General features: G+C 39.7%; 2 protein-coding genes across 2 annotated transcripts; both read left to right on the top strand.

Moving 5' to 3' along the window:
• Nucleotides 1-1,834: 1,834 nt before the first annotated feature.
• On the top strand, nucleotides 1,835-9,930 carry anxa13 (annexin A13). Its single transcript, XM_067486418.1, has 11 exons — nucleotides 1,835-1,995; nucleotides 2,954-3,029; nucleotides 3,164-3,258; nucleotides 3,422-3,592; nucleotides 3,776-3,809; nucleotides 5,910-5,989; nucleotides 6,218-6,286; nucleotides 6,376-6,477; nucleotides 6,655-6,730; nucleotides 7,267-7,379; nucleotides 7,518-9,930. The coding sequence occupies exons 1-11, from the start codon at nucleotides 1,981-1,983 to the stop codon at nucleotides 7,635-7,637; spliced, it is 951 nt and encodes a 316-aa protein (XP_067342519.1). The 5' UTR covers nucleotides 1,835-1,980; the 3' UTR covers nucleotides 7,638-9,930.
• Nucleotides 9,931-10,899: 969 nt separating this feature from the next.
• On the top strand, nucleotides 10,900-16,382 carry LOC137104994 (coiled-coil domain-containing protein 106-like). The gene is made up of 5 exons (XM_067486928.1): nucleotides 10,900-11,079; nucleotides 14,357-14,571; nucleotides 14,695-14,907; nucleotides 14,999-15,205; nucleotides 15,334-16,382. The coding sequence occupies exons 2-5, from the start codon at nucleotides 14,364-14,366 to the stop codon at nucleotides 15,711-15,713; spliced, it is 1,008 nt and encodes a 335-aa protein (XP_067343029.1). The 5' UTR covers nucleotides 10,900-11,079; nucleotides 14,357-14,363; the 3' UTR covers nucleotides 15,714-16,382.
• Nucleotides 16,383-16,987: the final 605 nt, after the last annotated feature.

Raw genomic sequence — 16,987 nt, 5'->3', positions numbered from 1 at the left:
ATGTACTTGGTTTTCCTGGGCTAAGAGCATTTTGTGGGGAAGCAGTACTTTTCCTGCTCAGTGGGTGTGTAATTATGATGTCTGCACCGTTACAAGGGACAGAAAAACACCACTGGTTAGAGTAATTATACTGTGGGACAGAAAAGTATACAGTGGACCTTTTTGACTTCTTGTTTGTTACTACATCGTGTTTTCGAGACCTTTACTACTTTCAAGCTGTAAGCCACTTTTAAAGTGGATTTATTGCTTTTGTCAGTGTCTACAGCCTACATTTGTCACAGATTTCTGAGATTCAGATTTAAACATGAACCAGCTGGATTTGCTTAGACTTCTGGTAAGCAAGATCTTAGCACAAGCCCAAAGCCGTTGATCTTACACATTCAGCAGTATTACACCACCCCTGCAGCAGGAGTGGTTTCCCATTTTGCGCAAGGACACACACACAAACACAAACACAAAAGTTAAGTAAGATGCTGAAAGATGCCTAAACCTTTGGTTTGACCCTGGATCATGTGTTTGGAGAAGATCTCTGATCACCAAGGCTGTTTCTACAGGGCTTTACGGAAGTGATGTGATCCTGAAAAACAGAGGTGGCCTCTGAGTGAAGGTTGAATGAATGCAGTTTATAATAACACTCCTGCAGTAAATCCAAGCTGGTTAGGATGATCAAAGATAAGGATGGAAATGTATTGACAGGTGCCAGGAGTGTGATGGGAAGATGAAAGGAGAACTTTGAAGAGTTGATGAATGAGGAAAATGAAAGGGAACGAAGAGTTGAAGAGGTGACTGGTGTAGAGCAGGAAGTAGCAAAGATTAGTAAGAGTGAAGTGAGGAGTTGAAGAGGATGAAGAGTGGAAAGGCAGTTGGTCCTGATGACAAACCTGTGGAGGTATGGAAGTGTCTAGGAGAGGTGGCAGTAGAGTTTCTGACTAGTTTGTTTAACAAGATCTTGGAGAGTGAGAGGATGCCCGAGGACTGGAGGAGAAGTGTACTGGTGCAAATTTTTAAGAACAAGGGAGATAGCAGAGCTTAAGATGTTGAGGTTCTCTTTGGGAGGGACGAGGATGGACAGGATGGACAGGATCATGTGTGATGATGTGTTGAAGATAAAGTCAGAGAGGCCAGATTGAGGTGGTTTGGACATGTTCAGAGGAGAAACTGTGAATATATCGGTAAAAGGATGATGAGGTTGGAGCTGCCAGGCAGGAGGTCTAGAGGAAGAAAAAAGAGGAGATTTATGGATGTAGTGAGAGAGGACATGAAGTTAGTTGGTGTGAGAAAAGAGGATGCAGAGGACAGGGTTAGATGGAGGCACATGATTTGCTGTGGTGACCCCTGAAAGGGAACAGATGAAAGGAGAAGAAGAAGTAAATCCAAGCTGCATAAAGGTTTATATGATTATGTTCGGTCAAAACTCTGAGAGAAGCTGTATTTATTTTTGGTTTTGGTGTTGACCTCTATTGCCTGATATCCAACTTCCAGCGGTTCCTGGTATTTGTTCACCTCATTTACTGTTTAATAAGGAGGGTAGGCTCAGTGCAGCTCAACAGTTCCTCCAAACTCCTCCAAACAACAAACTCCTGTACCTTCTCCTAAACTATTTCACAGTTTTAAGCTTCCTAGAAGGAGGATGTATCGCAGGACCTTTGGATATACTCATTTGAAGCAGGTGGAGAGAATAAAGAGACGACTGAGATCATTTTTGGCATTAAGTAAAAAAAAATCTCAATGTGAAACGTTTCTTTTTATTGTCAGAAAATGACGACTAAATAGACTCTAGATACTGAGTGAGGATAAACTGCTGTTATAAGCAGATGTGCGCAGCAGTGACTGTGGACGTAAATTGCTAACGTGCTGACGTCACGCCCCGGTCAGAGCTTCTCTGGGCCGCAGTTTGATCCGCAGACGACAAATCCCCCGAACTACTAACTCCGCGACTTTCTCCTACAGATCACCAGCTGCCGGATTAACATCCACGACATGGGCAACTGTCAAGTAAGTAACGGCACATTTTTCTCGGTAGTTTGCGCTAGAAACACACTGGTTATAAAAAATAAAGTAAAAAAAATAAGAAACACTCGAGCAGTTTGGGGGTCGCTTGCAGGGAGAGTGGCGGAGTTTCAGACTCATGCATTGAACTGAGATTTAATTTCAGCCCGTCCAGATAAGCATGAAATTCTTTGCTAAGTCCCAATAAAACAGAGCACCTTCGCCTATTTCTGTCTGTTTTAGGACGCTGGAAGTCTAACGTCAGCTTTTTCGCTCAACACATATCTGGTGGTAAAACTAAATCCTTGTGTCTAATTTCAACAGCTTCCACTTTTTGAACGTTAATATTTAGCCGAGCGTTTCTTCAAAGACGTCACAAACGACACCGTGTCGGACTTGTGTACGCAGAGGAAACGGGCTCCACCCCTGCAGGATTCATCCCTGCTCCGTTAGTTCGGGACGGCGCTGCAGCGTCATTGTGTTCGCGCGTGAGTGCGAGTGCGTGCGCGCGTGCGTGTGATTTCAAAGTAAAGCTCAAAACGTGCTCTACAGTTCTTTAAAAATAAAAGAACAACAAAGCCCTGGTTAATGCACCAATGCCTGTAGGCTTTGCTGCTTTAGAAGCCGAATTAAGAATCAAGCATACACTCTTTTATTGTTCTTGCTCTGGGAAAGAGGACCAACACTGAGCCGTTCTGTCGCTGTGGATGAAATATTTCCACAGTGAGAAGTCCTTCTGGCCCCTCCTCTCACCCGTACGTTGGCCCCTGTACTGCACTTTGGTAAGTGCATTCATCCCTTCCACCCCCACCAAGTTTGTGTAGACACATTTCTGGCCCTGTCCTCCTGCCAGCTGCTCCTGCGCCGCTATCGTGGATCCCTCTGAACTTCAAACCGTTGTGAGATAATGTGTGATTTAGCTACAATCTGCATCCAGTAATAGACCCCCTTTTGTTTTTCTCAGCCCACTATCGTGCCCTATGAGGATTTTGATGTTGTGGCTGACATCAAGGCCATCCGCAAAGCCTGTAAAGGTTTTGGTAAGTTGGAAATGTTATGAAAGAAAAGCAAAAAGATTCGGAATCCTAATAACATCAGTGTAAGTGCTACTTGCAAATTACAACGTTTGCTAATGACCAGCCTCTGTTTTGTATTTCCCCTTTTTTTTCATCAGGAACGGATGAAAAGGCCATAATTGACATTCTGGCAAACCGCAGTTCGGCTCAGCGTCAGGAAATTAAAAGGGCCTATTTCGAAAAGTATGACGATGTGAGTGCCTTTACAAGTCTGCCAGATCATTTTTACCATAAGTGTCATTGTCATTTTGATATGAAATTGAAAATAACACACTGATTTATTAGAGGGCAATCTTTGTCTCTTCTCTTTCTTTTGTGTTCTGCCAGTAAAAATGTAATTCTGTCCCCCATGGCAGGAACTGGTGGATGTGTTGAAGAGTGAGTTATCTGGAAACTTTGAGAACGCCATCCTTGCCATGCTGGACTTGCCTGTCATCTATGCAGTGAAGGAGCTCAGGAAGGCCATGAAGGGACCGGGCACCGATGAAGACGTGCTGGTGGAGATCCTCTGCACCGCTACCAATGCTGTAAGTTGTACCTTTGTGAACAATATGACTTTATATTTCAACAACTTCTGTGTGTTTACTGTAGAAGCTTTAATCAGTGACATGAACCTACTGAAATGTTAATTCTTCATTTTCTACTAAATCTTTTATGCAGAGTATTCAGACTTTTTTATTTTTTTTAACGGTATCTAATTTCTTTAACAGGACATCGCCTTGTTCAAGGAATGCTACTATCAGGGTAAGCAAGTAAATAAAATAGGTGTAATTCATATTTTATTATTGCACAAAGTAGTTTGTGAGTCAAACAAAAAATACAGTATTTGATGCAATTGTTTTGATAGAATTGGGGATTGCTTCCATCACCATGTGAATATATTATTGTGGGTTAAAAGTTATTATTTGAAAATCAGTGTTAATCAGTGTCACTTTTTTGTTTTCATGTGATATGAACTCTGGAGAAAAATGACTAATTTGGGCCTACAGTACATATACCTACAATACTATTCCTGTCTTTCAAGCCATGTCAAGGCCCATCCTGCCATAAACATCGATTTTCATTCTGTGGGATTTCTTTCACTGCTAAATTTAAATTTCATAATCCACGTGTTTAATTGTTCCAGATTATAGCATGTGTGACTATATTTATTTCAAAAATAGTTTTTCCTCTCAGACTTTGGTAGTCTGTCACCAGGCAAATGGCTGATATATGAAGTTGTATGAAGGATCGAGTTAACTTGGGAGGCTTGTTTGGTTAGGTAGCATGTTGTTACCTGATGGAATCAGGTTACAGTGCGTCAAGATGATTCCAAGCACTTAACTTTTTCCACATTTTGTTATGTTACAGCCTTATTCCGAAATGGATCAAATCAATTATTTTCCTCCAAACTCCACAAACAATACCACATAATGAGAAAGTGAAAGACGTTTGTTTGAAAATGTATTAAAAATAAAACAATGAAAAAAATCACATGGACAAAAGTATTCACAGCCTTTGCCATGACACTCAAAATTTAGCTCTGGTGCGTCCTGGTTCGACTGATCATCCTTGAGATGTTTCTATAACTTGATTGGAGTCCACATGTGGGAAATTCAGGTGATTGGGCATGATTTGGAGCATACACCTGTCTATATAAGGTCCCACAGTTAACAGTGCATGTCAGAGCACAAACCAAGCCATGAAGTCCAAAGAATTCTCAGAGACAGCATTATATTGAGGCACAGATCTGGGAATAGGTACAGAAAAATTTCTGCAGCATTTAAGGTGCTAATTAGCACAGTGGCCTCCATCATCCGTAAAGGGAAGACGTTTGGAACCACCAGGACTCTTCCTACAGCAGGAGACAGCACTGAAAAACCTGAAGGGCTCTCTGACCATGAGAAACAAAATTCTCTGGTCTGAGGAAACAAAGATTGAACTCTTTGGCCTGAATGCAAATGGCTAATACCATCCCTACAATAAAGCATGTTGGTGGCAGCCTCATGCTTTTTCTTCAGGAATGTTTTTCATGTTACTGTTGTAGTTCACCAGCTCTCTATGTCAGATCTGCAAAATTCATTAGCCACCGATAGTTTAAAGCCGGTACAGTATAATCGTATTAATAAGAACCTGCTTCTGATTTTAAAAGCTTTTCATGTAAATCACTTATAGAGTGAATTCAAACACTGCAGTTAACTCTGGGTGTGTCTTTTGAATATACAATTAAACCTACGTAGTCTGTTTTATATTTAACGAACAAAGGAAGAATTGTTTACCAGCAGAAACAATAGGGCTAAGTGGCCCATTCCCAGCTCATTCTGGCTTCTGATTTGTCATTCATGTTTTTGCTGGTTGCTGATTGGTCAGCTGAATGTGCTGCCAGTTAAAAAAAAAATAAAATTAGGTCACTAAAGTGGTCTGGAAAAATTGGTCCCTAACCCTTTTTTTTTTTTTTTACATTAACTTTGATCTGGCTTTTGTTTGTACTGTCTCATTATTGTCTGTTTAATATCATTGGAGTTTTCAGTAAATTCCTTGTATTTATTGGAAGCATGTTTTTAGCCTGCTGCATTTGCAGATTGCGAGAGACAATATTTATGAATATTTGTCAATGTCTGGGAGTGATTACTGGACAATAACAAAACCAATGATACCTTCTGGAATCATGCGAATGTGTCTAAATCTAAATCAATCTATATGGCACTACAATCACGAAGTTCAGGGAGAGTGAGTGCACCACAGAATTCCCCTCATTAGAAATTCAAAACAGGATGAATTGATAGTGGACGCCGCCTTCTAAACAATGAGATTTAAAATAGTATAGTAGATTTTTAATCATTTCACTCGACATTTGCTTTTCAGTGCATGAACGTGATCTGGAAGCTGATATCGAGGGAGATACAAGCGGGGATGTAAGAAACCTGCTCACAGCTCTTTTGCAGGTGAGTGGCCTCGAGTTCCTACTTTGCTCGTGTAACTCAACTCCTCCCGTCTGTCCCTGGATTGAAATCAAGATCACTCTCCCTGTGCCCAGTCAGTCGTGCCCTACTCAGAAACACACACTCTGGCCACAGTCCAGGCACAGTAAAACGGAGACCAGATATAGTTGCTTGAGTCAGACAGAAAGGCCTCAGTACGCAGCAAAAGTGATCTTTATCTTCTCCTCTCAGGGCAACAGAGATGAGACTTACGAGGTCGATGAAGAGCTGGCTGAACAAGATGCTACAGCCCTATTTGAGGTGCGGGCTTCGTCTGCAATCTACTGCTTCACTGTACCCTCAAAGCAGATTTATTAATCACGTAAAGTAACAATAATTGTCTCATGCAGGCTGGTGAGGGATGTTTTGGGACCGATGAGTCCACCTTCAGCTACATCCTTGCCAGCAGAAATTACCTACAGCTCCAGGCCACATTTAAGATATATGAGCAGGTAGGATTTCATGTCACACTGTCCATTGCTGCATATCAGCGTATGCAGCTGGGACATGTCGTCTTCCGCTAAAATTAATCAGTGTTTCTATCTTTCGTTACACTAGCTTGTTGTCGCTTCACACACTATCTTGGAACTTTTTATGACCTGATCTTTGCTATAATTCAAATCCTGTAGCTGTCTGGAACTGAAATCCTGGATGCCATAGAAAATGAGACTTCTGGGACCCTGAAAAAGTGCTACATTGCTCTTGGTTAGTATGAAAGATGGATTTTCTTTTTGTGGTCACTTTCTGCTTATTCTTTGTCTTTATATTGCGTTTTTTTTTTTTTTTTAATGTGCCAACAGTTTCTGGTCAGTTTTCTTTTTTTAATCATTTTCTGTATTTACCATCTGTATTTGGTCACTTTGTGTGTTTAGGACAAGCAATTTTAACACTCACTTTATTCAGAGTATATATCCAAGGGGCCCAAGAGGTCAGGGAGCCCATTCAGTAATTCATCCACAGTATGAAATACAATAAAATAATTTATCTGAATTCATTATCATGGATCTGGATATGATTGTCAATCTAGTTGAATTGTCCTGATGCGTAAATAGTTCTGGAAGTTCACAAAAAAATGTTAAAAATCGACAAAATGAAACTCAGTATAAACAATTAAAGCAGGTGTAGATAAATGTAAGTATTTTGTATGTAAGTACCTGTATGAAACTTTTTTACTTTTATAGCAGTGAAAAATAAAGTAAACTGTAGCAGAGTATTTTGAAAGCATTTCTTCCTCCCCACAGTGAGAGTTGCTAAGAACCCCCAGCTTTACTTTGCCAGACGTCTGAATGGCGCGATGAAAGGTGCAGGCACTGATGAGGACACCCTCATACGTATCATCGTGTGTCGCTCTGAGGTAGTAACCCCATTCAATGACGTTACAGCTCAGGACCTTTGTGTTTACATCGTATCAATGGAGCAGGAAGGAAGTACAAACCCTTAAGATGTTGTCTTATGTGTGTGTGTGTGTGTGTGTGTGTGTGTGTATCAACAGTTTGATTTGGAGACCATTAAAGACATGTACCTGGAGAAGTATGATGTGTCTCTGAAGGACGCCATAAAGGATGAATGCAGCGGCGACTTTAAACGTCTCCTCGTGGCTATCTGTCACTAAAAGCTGGAGAGGCAGGCCGGCTGCAGGTGGAAGACAGGAACAGCTGAGTATGTTTAGCTCTCTAACAGACTAACACTCCACACGTAGGGAGCAGGAAGGGAGAACTATGTCTTGTCCAAACTGAGTTACTGTAAATGTGAGTGACCCTATTTTTCCACCACATTAAACAAGATTCCATAATACAGGAATAATCTGCCTGTTAATTACTGCCCATTTCTAAGTAGTTTTTTAGCTCCAGATCTTAACACCTTTACCAGCATTCACAAGGTGGCGGGTGCGTTTTAGTCACTGGAAGCAAGCACCAAATCCTCCAGTGTTCACACAACAGCTGACTCACTCTGGGCACGTTACAAAACAGTTATGTGTCTCAATGGGATTATCACATTGTAAACACAACACGTTTCTACGCTGGCAAATAAGTCAGTCGTGGATTAAATGTGTTTATTTGCTGCTGCACATACTAACATAATGAAGTAGTGTTACTACACGTCCTAACCATTACCCAGTATAGGAATCATATTGTTTTAGATACTTCAGCTGTTTGTCTTCCTTCCTTTTTACTTTTCTACTAAGGCACATTACATTTCTCAAAGAAAGAAAAATGGGGACCTTGTGTAATTGTGTGTAACAATTACTTGTATAATTGTTGCACACAGATCTCGTAATTATGAGATGGTGTATAAAAGAACGGTGGTGCAGTAATGGAAACGCTTGAGATCCTGCCTTAACATAATAAGGTTTTTAAGACTGTAGTTCAATGACAGTTGTCAGAACATCTAATAACCCAAAGTTAAACACAACTGTCAGTAGACAATTTGTGTATGAACTACCTATGTGTACTTTTATCTGTAAAACTTCTTCGATACTGCGGCCCGAACTATGGTAGGCTCTGCAGGTAGGTGGAGGTGGAAAAATGACCATGGTTTGGAGCTGTTTTAAGACAATTGTCGACCACGAAAGTAAAGCCTCAAAATCTAGCTACTAACAGTCAGTCAACTATATTTAATAAACGTTTCATATTTGCAACTGATATCAGCACAACTAAGGTTATACAGAGTAACTGGACGCTCTCTAAAGTCCTTTTACCTTTATAGTCCTGTGTAGACCTATAGTCTGTGGTCCACACTTCTCCATCCAGGATCTCACCTAAAATCGTTGTTCTTTTTTTTTTCCCCCTGTACTCTTTGCTCTTTCAAGCGAAAGTTGCTCTGTTTATTAAACAGTCGCTGCTATATTTGTGTTGGCAGAAGAAGGCACCAGAATTTTCTGATCTCGCAGGATTTGCTTAACTGCAATGGATTAATAAGGAGCGTACTGTGCAGCAACTCTTTCTAAAAGGAAAACAGTTTAGGACTTGTATCAGTACTCGGTATTGGTGATTACTGAAATGTAAGTACTTGTACTATAACCAACAGGCTATAAAACTTTATAACTGTTGGTGTACTTAGTGTGGAAATACTACTTAAAAACCTGATGATTCAGGCAAATTCTGAAGCTTTTCCATTCTTACACCGTTATTCAGTTATATTTTATCTCACAATTCCGAAATCCATAACTTATAATCATGAGATACTACTGTAAGTCATATCTATGACATAAAGTCTTTGATAAATGCAGTGCGCTGCCGTAGCTTTCTCCCTCCATCAACTTTGTTATACTTCAGTGCTGTTGAAACTAAGGCAATCACTGCAAATCACGTGTGAGCTTCTAAATAATGCTATGTGAACGTTTGAAATGAAGGAAAATACGAGCTTGTACCATGAAGGAATATGCAATGTTATGTGGATGGATTTTATGATTTGTCTTCACATTCAATCCACTGAAGATTATATATTATCAGTTGCTAATTGAAAAAACAAACAATATTGACGTGTTTAGCTTTTTTATCCTTTACAAATACAAAAACTTGACCTATCCAAATACACCTCACCTTGTTATGTGTGTTTTTGTATTTTATGACTAATATACAAACCATAGTATTTAAATACAGCATTATTGACAATTTTAGGCCAGTGGGTATGTGAAAACACCTGATGATGTTCAGGTGAACCAAATATTTAACATGTGGACAGTCTGATGTCTCTGTCATTTATGTGTCTCACTAAGGCAGCTGAGATATGTGAAAACCACCACTATTGTACAATATTTAACAACAAGTTGAGTAGATACTCAAGTGAAATGTAGTATGTGAGTAACATCAACCAGGGCATCAGTTTGTTTGTGGGACTTGGGTTCACCTCTCTGTAGCCAAAGAGTTTTAATCTTAACAGAAAATAAAACTTTGTGTATTGTATTTTGTCCTTTTTTTTTATACTCTAGTGAGTTAATGCACATAAGAAATGATTTTCAGAATATGTTATTACACATTAATAGTCTGAACATATTTTAGTCTCCATCTTCTCAAGGTACAGTAAATGTACACTTTTACCACATTTATCTGACACATGCAGATACTTTTCAGCCGTATAAAATTACAAAATATGAAGTTAGTATATAGAGAAAGGTTAATATCTACCCAGTTGACCTGCTTATATAATCAGCTCCACATTCACCAACTGCAACAATAAAGAAAGAACACAAACATTCACCAGTACCAAAATTGAAATCCAGTAATGTAAAGCTCATTGTTCTAAAAATAAATCATTCTCATAATATTCACTTCTAGCACTTTGAATGCAGGACTTTTATTTGTAACCACACTGCGGTAATCTTAGTTTAATAAATGATCTTACACACACACACATACATATACATATTGTGTGTGTGTGTGTGTATATATATATATATATATATATATATATATATATATATATATATATATATATATATATATGAGTCTGATTTTAGTTCTTCTTGTCAGGTTTAAAGAATTTTGTGTCTCTTTGTTTTATGTCTTGGACATTTGTGTCAGTTTGTTAGTTTTTTGTCGGTTTGTCTATATTTTTACTTAACTTGTGATTGGTTTGTGATATTTAGGTGTTTTTTTGTTTTTAGTTTTTTTTTTTTTGCCTCTTTTGGATTATTTAAGGTTGATAACTTTTAAACCACTGTTCATCTTTTGCCGTTGTTGCATCTCTATGTAATCGTTTAGTTCAGCCCTTTCATTCTGAAAATATAAACAGTAATTTAGACTCTCTTTTTTTTAAATCAATCCATCCGTGGATATAATAAACGAACTATGCTGCAACCGCAAGAGGGGGCAGTGGTACGTCCAAATTCTCAGTTGTGAGAAGTACGACGCACCTGAAGGCAGCGTAGTGTTCCTGTCTCGTCACTACTTTGTGGCACCGCCTCTCCCTCGGACATGCCTGCTGTAGTTTCGCATTTTTCCACTCGTCTGTGTTTATTTGTATGAAAAATTGTGCATTGAATACGAAGCGAACGGCAGCTCCAGCGTGGAAACGTCAGCTACACCGGTTTGATCCCTTGGCCTGTGTGGAAGGTAACGTAGTTCTGTGCGTTTCTCCGGGTTGTTGCTCCTTTTCCCCCTTTTTTGCAGGTAATTACAGGCATTGCATCCATCTTGGTAGGAGCTAATTAAACCCACTGCAAGAAGAAATGGTTGGGCCTCTGTAGCAACAAACAGTATCTCTTTGTACATTTAATGAGCTTTATCATTTGTGCGATGCCTTGAATGTTTTTTTAAAAAAAAATCAAATAACAATGAGCAAATAATCTCATTCCTGTATTATCGGTAAAAAAAAGAGCCTGCTTGATTTACTGCCGGCGTTCATCTCCGTACATTGTCACAGAAAAATGTTAAACTTTTTTCGGCACGTATCAATTCTTAAAAGTCATCCACCAATAAACACAATACGTCTGGTGTTGTGAGCTGATGAATCGCTGCAGCACTCAGGCTGTGTTTTGGCTCTGCTGCGTGCACATGTTAAAAAGAGTCCATCATCATCTCCATGGAAACATGAAGTAAAATGATACCCACTTCCTGCAACAAATACATAGTACTACACTATGTACTGTGTACTTTTACTTTTGGCCAAATGAACATTGTGGCTCCCCAGCAGCCAATGACCATGTCGAGTAACTTTATAATACTGTTGCAAAACACATGCTTTATTATTTCATAACTAATCACTTGATGACTTGACGCATGGTTTATTGAAGGATGCATCATGACTTAATGCTGCTCACCATTAAGCAACAATTAAAACTCACTCTGACCTAATGCAGTGAGTTAAAGGGGCATTCCAATGTTTTTACACAGCATTGACAAGGCCTGAATTTTGCTTGAAAAGTGACTTAAAGCTATAATTTAGTTTATGAATCACTGCAGCTCTTAAAGCATATTTCTCTTCCCAGGGGTAATTTCTAATGCCGAGCCTTTGCAAAGTGACCATTTTGAAGTTTGTGCTTTGACTTGCATTATGGGAAATATAGGATTCAGTCTTTCAGGAGCTTGGGGGACTAAAGGTCTGAATGGAAACACCAGATCCTTCATACATTAATACATAGATTTTCATGATCAATTTGTCACTGTGAAGTGCTGACGAGTGCTTCAGCATGTCTTCGGACAACAAAAAAAATTTGTTGTGGCACCCCTAGCTTGGAAATGTGTCAGGAACGCACTTGCAGCAACATGTTTCATTAAGAACAGATAATATTCTGCCTGGAGAAACATATGGGTCTAAAAAAAACTAGGTGCACACAGTTCATAGTTTCAGAAATTACAGGGTGCAGGTCTCTACACGTCACAGCCTGGGATGATGCACTGAGGCTGTGCAGCAGAATCTGTCCACTATCTTCAGCTACAGGACCAAACGTTAGGTTTACAACGAGAATCATTGTCTCTGGATATGTTTCACAGTATTTACATTTTGCATTATAATCTTTGAGATACATAAAGGCCAAGTACCTCCTTGTTATTTAATGAAGACATTAAAGCTTTGAAGGCCATTTACTGTAGATATAAGAAGCTTTTCCTACATGTATAAACGGTGTGCATGGCCATTAATTGTACCTTGTAACAAGGCAGGAAATACAAGTAAATGGAAAAATTAACTTTTTTTTTATTTGCACCAAAACCAACAACATACATACAAAAGTATGAAGCCTGGTTCTGCAATAAATTTAGGATGAAAGACACAATTCACAGTGCCGTCCTCATTCTTAATTAATGCTTAACTACTGCATGACTCAGCACGGTCTAACGAATGTATTAATGCTTAATATATTATACACTCGCGTCGCTCCCGACTAAAAAAAAAATGATTAGGTCCCTAATCCAAGTTGTTGAGTACAAAGCAAAAGCAGTGAGTGATGTAGTAATGAAATCACATACAGCAAGGGTTGTTTTTCAATCATTAATTGTCAATCATTAACCAAAGTACCACAAATCTGATGTCATGGAAAGCTACTGCTTGTTGTAGTTAATGAAGAATAATCATGAAGAGTGGACATGAACAAGTGCTCAGTCTGTTTAACTACACCAAGACATGAGCAGTGCAAATATAAATAAAGTTATAATGAAAATACCTTAGTCCCTCCATAGAATTAATTTATGTTAGTGTATAGACATAAGCATGAGTTGCTGTTAATTCATGTGTGTTTCCTATATTAAATTTTCTATGCAGAATTTCATACATAGTTTAATGTAAATGAATGTGGCTGTGAGATGGTGGAAACACCAGGGAGGCAGCTTAAAAAAAGAGTGTGTGAGTTTGGTGAGAATGTTGGAAAACTATTTACTAAATTTTAAAATTATAATAATATTATTAAAAATGCATGCGCTCAAAAAAAAATTTTAAAGATAATTCTACAGTAAAATGAAAGACTAGGCAACATCTGAAATGCAACTGTGACCTTCTAGTCGAGAGATTTTACTTCTTACATTGGGTTCTTTAAAAAGAAGGAAAGTAGGAAAGGATCTGATCTCCTGCACTGAGACTGAAACGTTCTACTTATTTTGTGGGCAAGTTAACTTACAGGAGCAAAAAGAATTCATTGTTTTCTTCTGGTGTAGCGGCTGTATTGTGGAACAGTTTTAACATACCTATTCCAGATACTTTATTTTGATTATTTGGCCAATTTACGTTGTGCGGTACTTAACATAACAATTCCCCCAAACTGCCCAGTGCCAGCAGTTGTAGTTTTGCAATGCAGCGCACAACTGAGCCATAGTCCCAAGTCCAGTGACTTATGACCTATGTGTAAGATACATTCGACATAGCATCTCATAATTACAAGACCCATATTTTAAAAAAGATCTTATAATTAGAAAACACTTATCTGTTAATTGTTAGATACAAATCTCATAATTACGAGGTTTGTATCTTGGAAACGGCTTGAGTCCAAGTCTACTCGCTGCCAAATGTTAGAGGGTAAGCAGCTGCACAAGTCGCCTACACAAAGTGTGTGTCTCCATGTGAAACGGGGAAGTGAGGCACTGACAAGTAGGTCAGACAAAAATGATCCTTTTTCCAAATAATAGTACAATTCAGGCTTTTATTTTTTTGACTTATTGGTTAAGGATAGTTGAAGGATGTTTCTGTTGGTTTTAGTAACATCATGCTCATTATTTACATTCATGACTGTAAATGTTAATGGAAGGATGAATAAAGATTAGTTTGTTAGTTTATATAAGTTTAAAGTCTGATCAGAGTTATGGGATCCAAATCGAATCCTTTAAAGAACTGCATGAATCTTTCCCTCAGACTAAGCGCATGTTATACACTCACACGCACAAACTTCTTGTACTTTCTCAGGTTTGAGATGTCATCCGTGTGGCACCAAGAGCCGTCAGGTTATTCCCCCTGCGTAGAGATCGACTCCAGCTCCGTGAGGACCAAGGACAGGTTCGGCTCTACGGGCTGGCTGAAGCAGGAGCAAGACGACTTCCGCATCATCAAGTGGGAACATTTCCAGACTGGTGCCTCGGCAGATGCTGTTCAGGACAACACACCCAGCAGCGCCATGTCAGGTAAGCAAGAGAGTGTCAACGTTTATTTAAACACTGGTGTGGTGACATAAGTTGGATCATTTTGTAGAGGAAGACTTTTTGACCTTTGTGTTGAAGTGCTCTCGTCGATTCTCCTTCCTTTAGCGGCCTCTCACGTAGAAAGCCTGCCCCCGAGGGTGCTGCTGACCATCACCAAGCTGCAGTGCATGCTGGACAGCAAACAGGAGCGCATCACTGCACTGGAACGACAGGTGGAGGACCTGATGCAGGACCGCAAGTTCCTGAGGAGCCAGATTGAAAACCTCACAAGCAATCGCTCCGTGCCAACTTTTGCATCCCCGAGTCCTGTGACTGAAGGTCGGTGTCTGAGCTGAAATTGCAGACCGTCTTGGATATAACAGTCGATTAAATGCGTTTTTTGTTGTATGTTTTCGTTGATCACGCTCAGCTCCCAAACCCAGCAAAGTGCCGCATGCAGAAAACAAGTCTCGGAAGAGAGAAAGAGCTTCGTCCAGTTCCTCTGACAGCCCCGACAGCAGCTCTGAAGCGTCAGACTCGTCGGAAGTTTCCGTGGCCTCAAGTGAGATCAGGAGGAAGAAACACCACAAAGATAAGAAGCGATCAAAGAAAGGGAAAGACTACAGCAGAAAAAGAGGTAAAAACCGCCGCGCATATAATGATGGAGGATGAAAGAAAGTGAAAAAATGCACAAAAACGAATCAAACATGGATGTTTATGATTCTGTATATTATTTAATAATTATTTCCTATTCTTTTCCACCAGCCACAGGCGTCCAGTACGTCATCCACCGCTACAAACAAGTCCTGTCTGCCTTCATCAAGAAGAAGAGCATGAGCGAAGCCTTCCGCCATCTCGGAATCGACCGGAACACCATTGCCAACACAGCTTCGATCGCCGAGCTCCACCTGGCCGGTAAAGACATGGTGCCCTTAGTGGGCATGTTTCGACAAGGTGAAGAGACTCTGGTCAGCTACGCCCAAAGGTGCACCTTGGTCATTGACAGTGATGCTGACCTGGCCAGGAGGATAGAGCAGATGAAAGCTAACGGCGAGCTTCTGCCCATCTCAGGAAAAAGGCCGAGGGGGTCAACTGCTCACCTGCAGCATCTCGGGGGTGCAGCAGAAAGTATTTTGATAGGCTGATGATTATTGAACTGCATGGAAAGGGTGGCAACTAATTCACCTTCACACACTTGTGTTTTGTTTTTTTTATTATTATTATCTGAACTGCAGGATTTTAATGTTTTAAGTACAATGTTGCAATTCCTCAGTAATGGTTTACGTCCCAACACTCGCAAAAGTTGATAATTTTCAGTACATACATCTAGTGTTTACACTTAAATGTATATTTTGTACTAAATAGCCATTAAGGGTGTCAACACCAACTTTCCCTATTAGAGAAAACTTTTTATTGTCTATGAGCAGGTGTGTTTGTAGTGTTAGAAACACCCACAAGATGGCAGTGCTGACGTTCAGGAGCATGTTTACAAATAACTTCTCATTTAATCCAAAATGGTGGCTTGTCAATTTCCATTTTGCAGCACCTTATTTTTTTGTATTATTTCATGTAAAACGTGTACTTAGTTCTATGATTCCTATTGTGTAACTTAACTAAAACTGCATTCGTTCCAAAATGTCTCACATTCACCAACAAAAGAGAAAAGGAAAACAGTTTGTTCTTATTGAAATATTAATGAGTTTTGTTTTTGCTTTTATTCTGCTGTAATTTAGAACTGTCCTGTGCCAAGACATTATGACAGGGTACTGCTGCAAATGGCTTTCGTAACATTTTTTAAATCTTTACCTTTTTCAGATTTAGTCACGACTTTTTTTCCCAAGTCATCAGATGTTCACATTAGCAGCCAGATGTTAAATCTTTATCTGCAACACAAAGCGTGACGCAGCTTTACTGTACAAAGGCTTATTTTTGCCCCTTGACCAAAGCAGTGGGCAGCAGCAGTTGTGTACACAGACATCCTTGGGCGATGGTAAGTGTCAGGGCAAAGTGTTGCCCTTCTGTTTCCTTTTCACATGGAGTGACAAATTACTCATGCAAAACCATTATTGAGGCTTTACCCGGGCTGTTTATCTTTGCATGGGACTCTGTCATTGTCACTCCCATTCACACGCTTATCATGCCTATCTCTCCTTCTCACATCCCAATCTGTCTGCCCAGCACCCTTCCAACCCCCACCCTCTCGTGTTATTTATGAACTCATTCAGTCATTTCTCATTACGTGTCACTTCTCCATTTCTTCCTAATCCTTTCTTTTTTTTTTTTTTTGTCTCACCCTTTACCCCAAAACAAACTATGATGAAGAGAGGAGAAGGTGGTGTGAGTGATATAGTTTAGGACCGGTTCTTGCTAGCGTAGGCGACCGCGAGTGACCTCCCAGCCCCTTTAACAGCCGTAGGGG

Source organism: Channa argus, chromosome 19 (genome assembly GCF_033026475.1).
Source record: "Channa argus isolate prfri chromosome 19, Channa argus male v1.0, whole genome shotgun sequence".
In the NCBI taxonomy this organism is placed as follows: Eukaryota; Metazoa; Chordata; class Actinopteri; order Anabantiformes; family Channidae; genus Channa; species Channa argus.
Note: the sequence above shows the minus strand (reverse complement) of the source record. Positions and strands in the feature narration are given on the sequence as shown.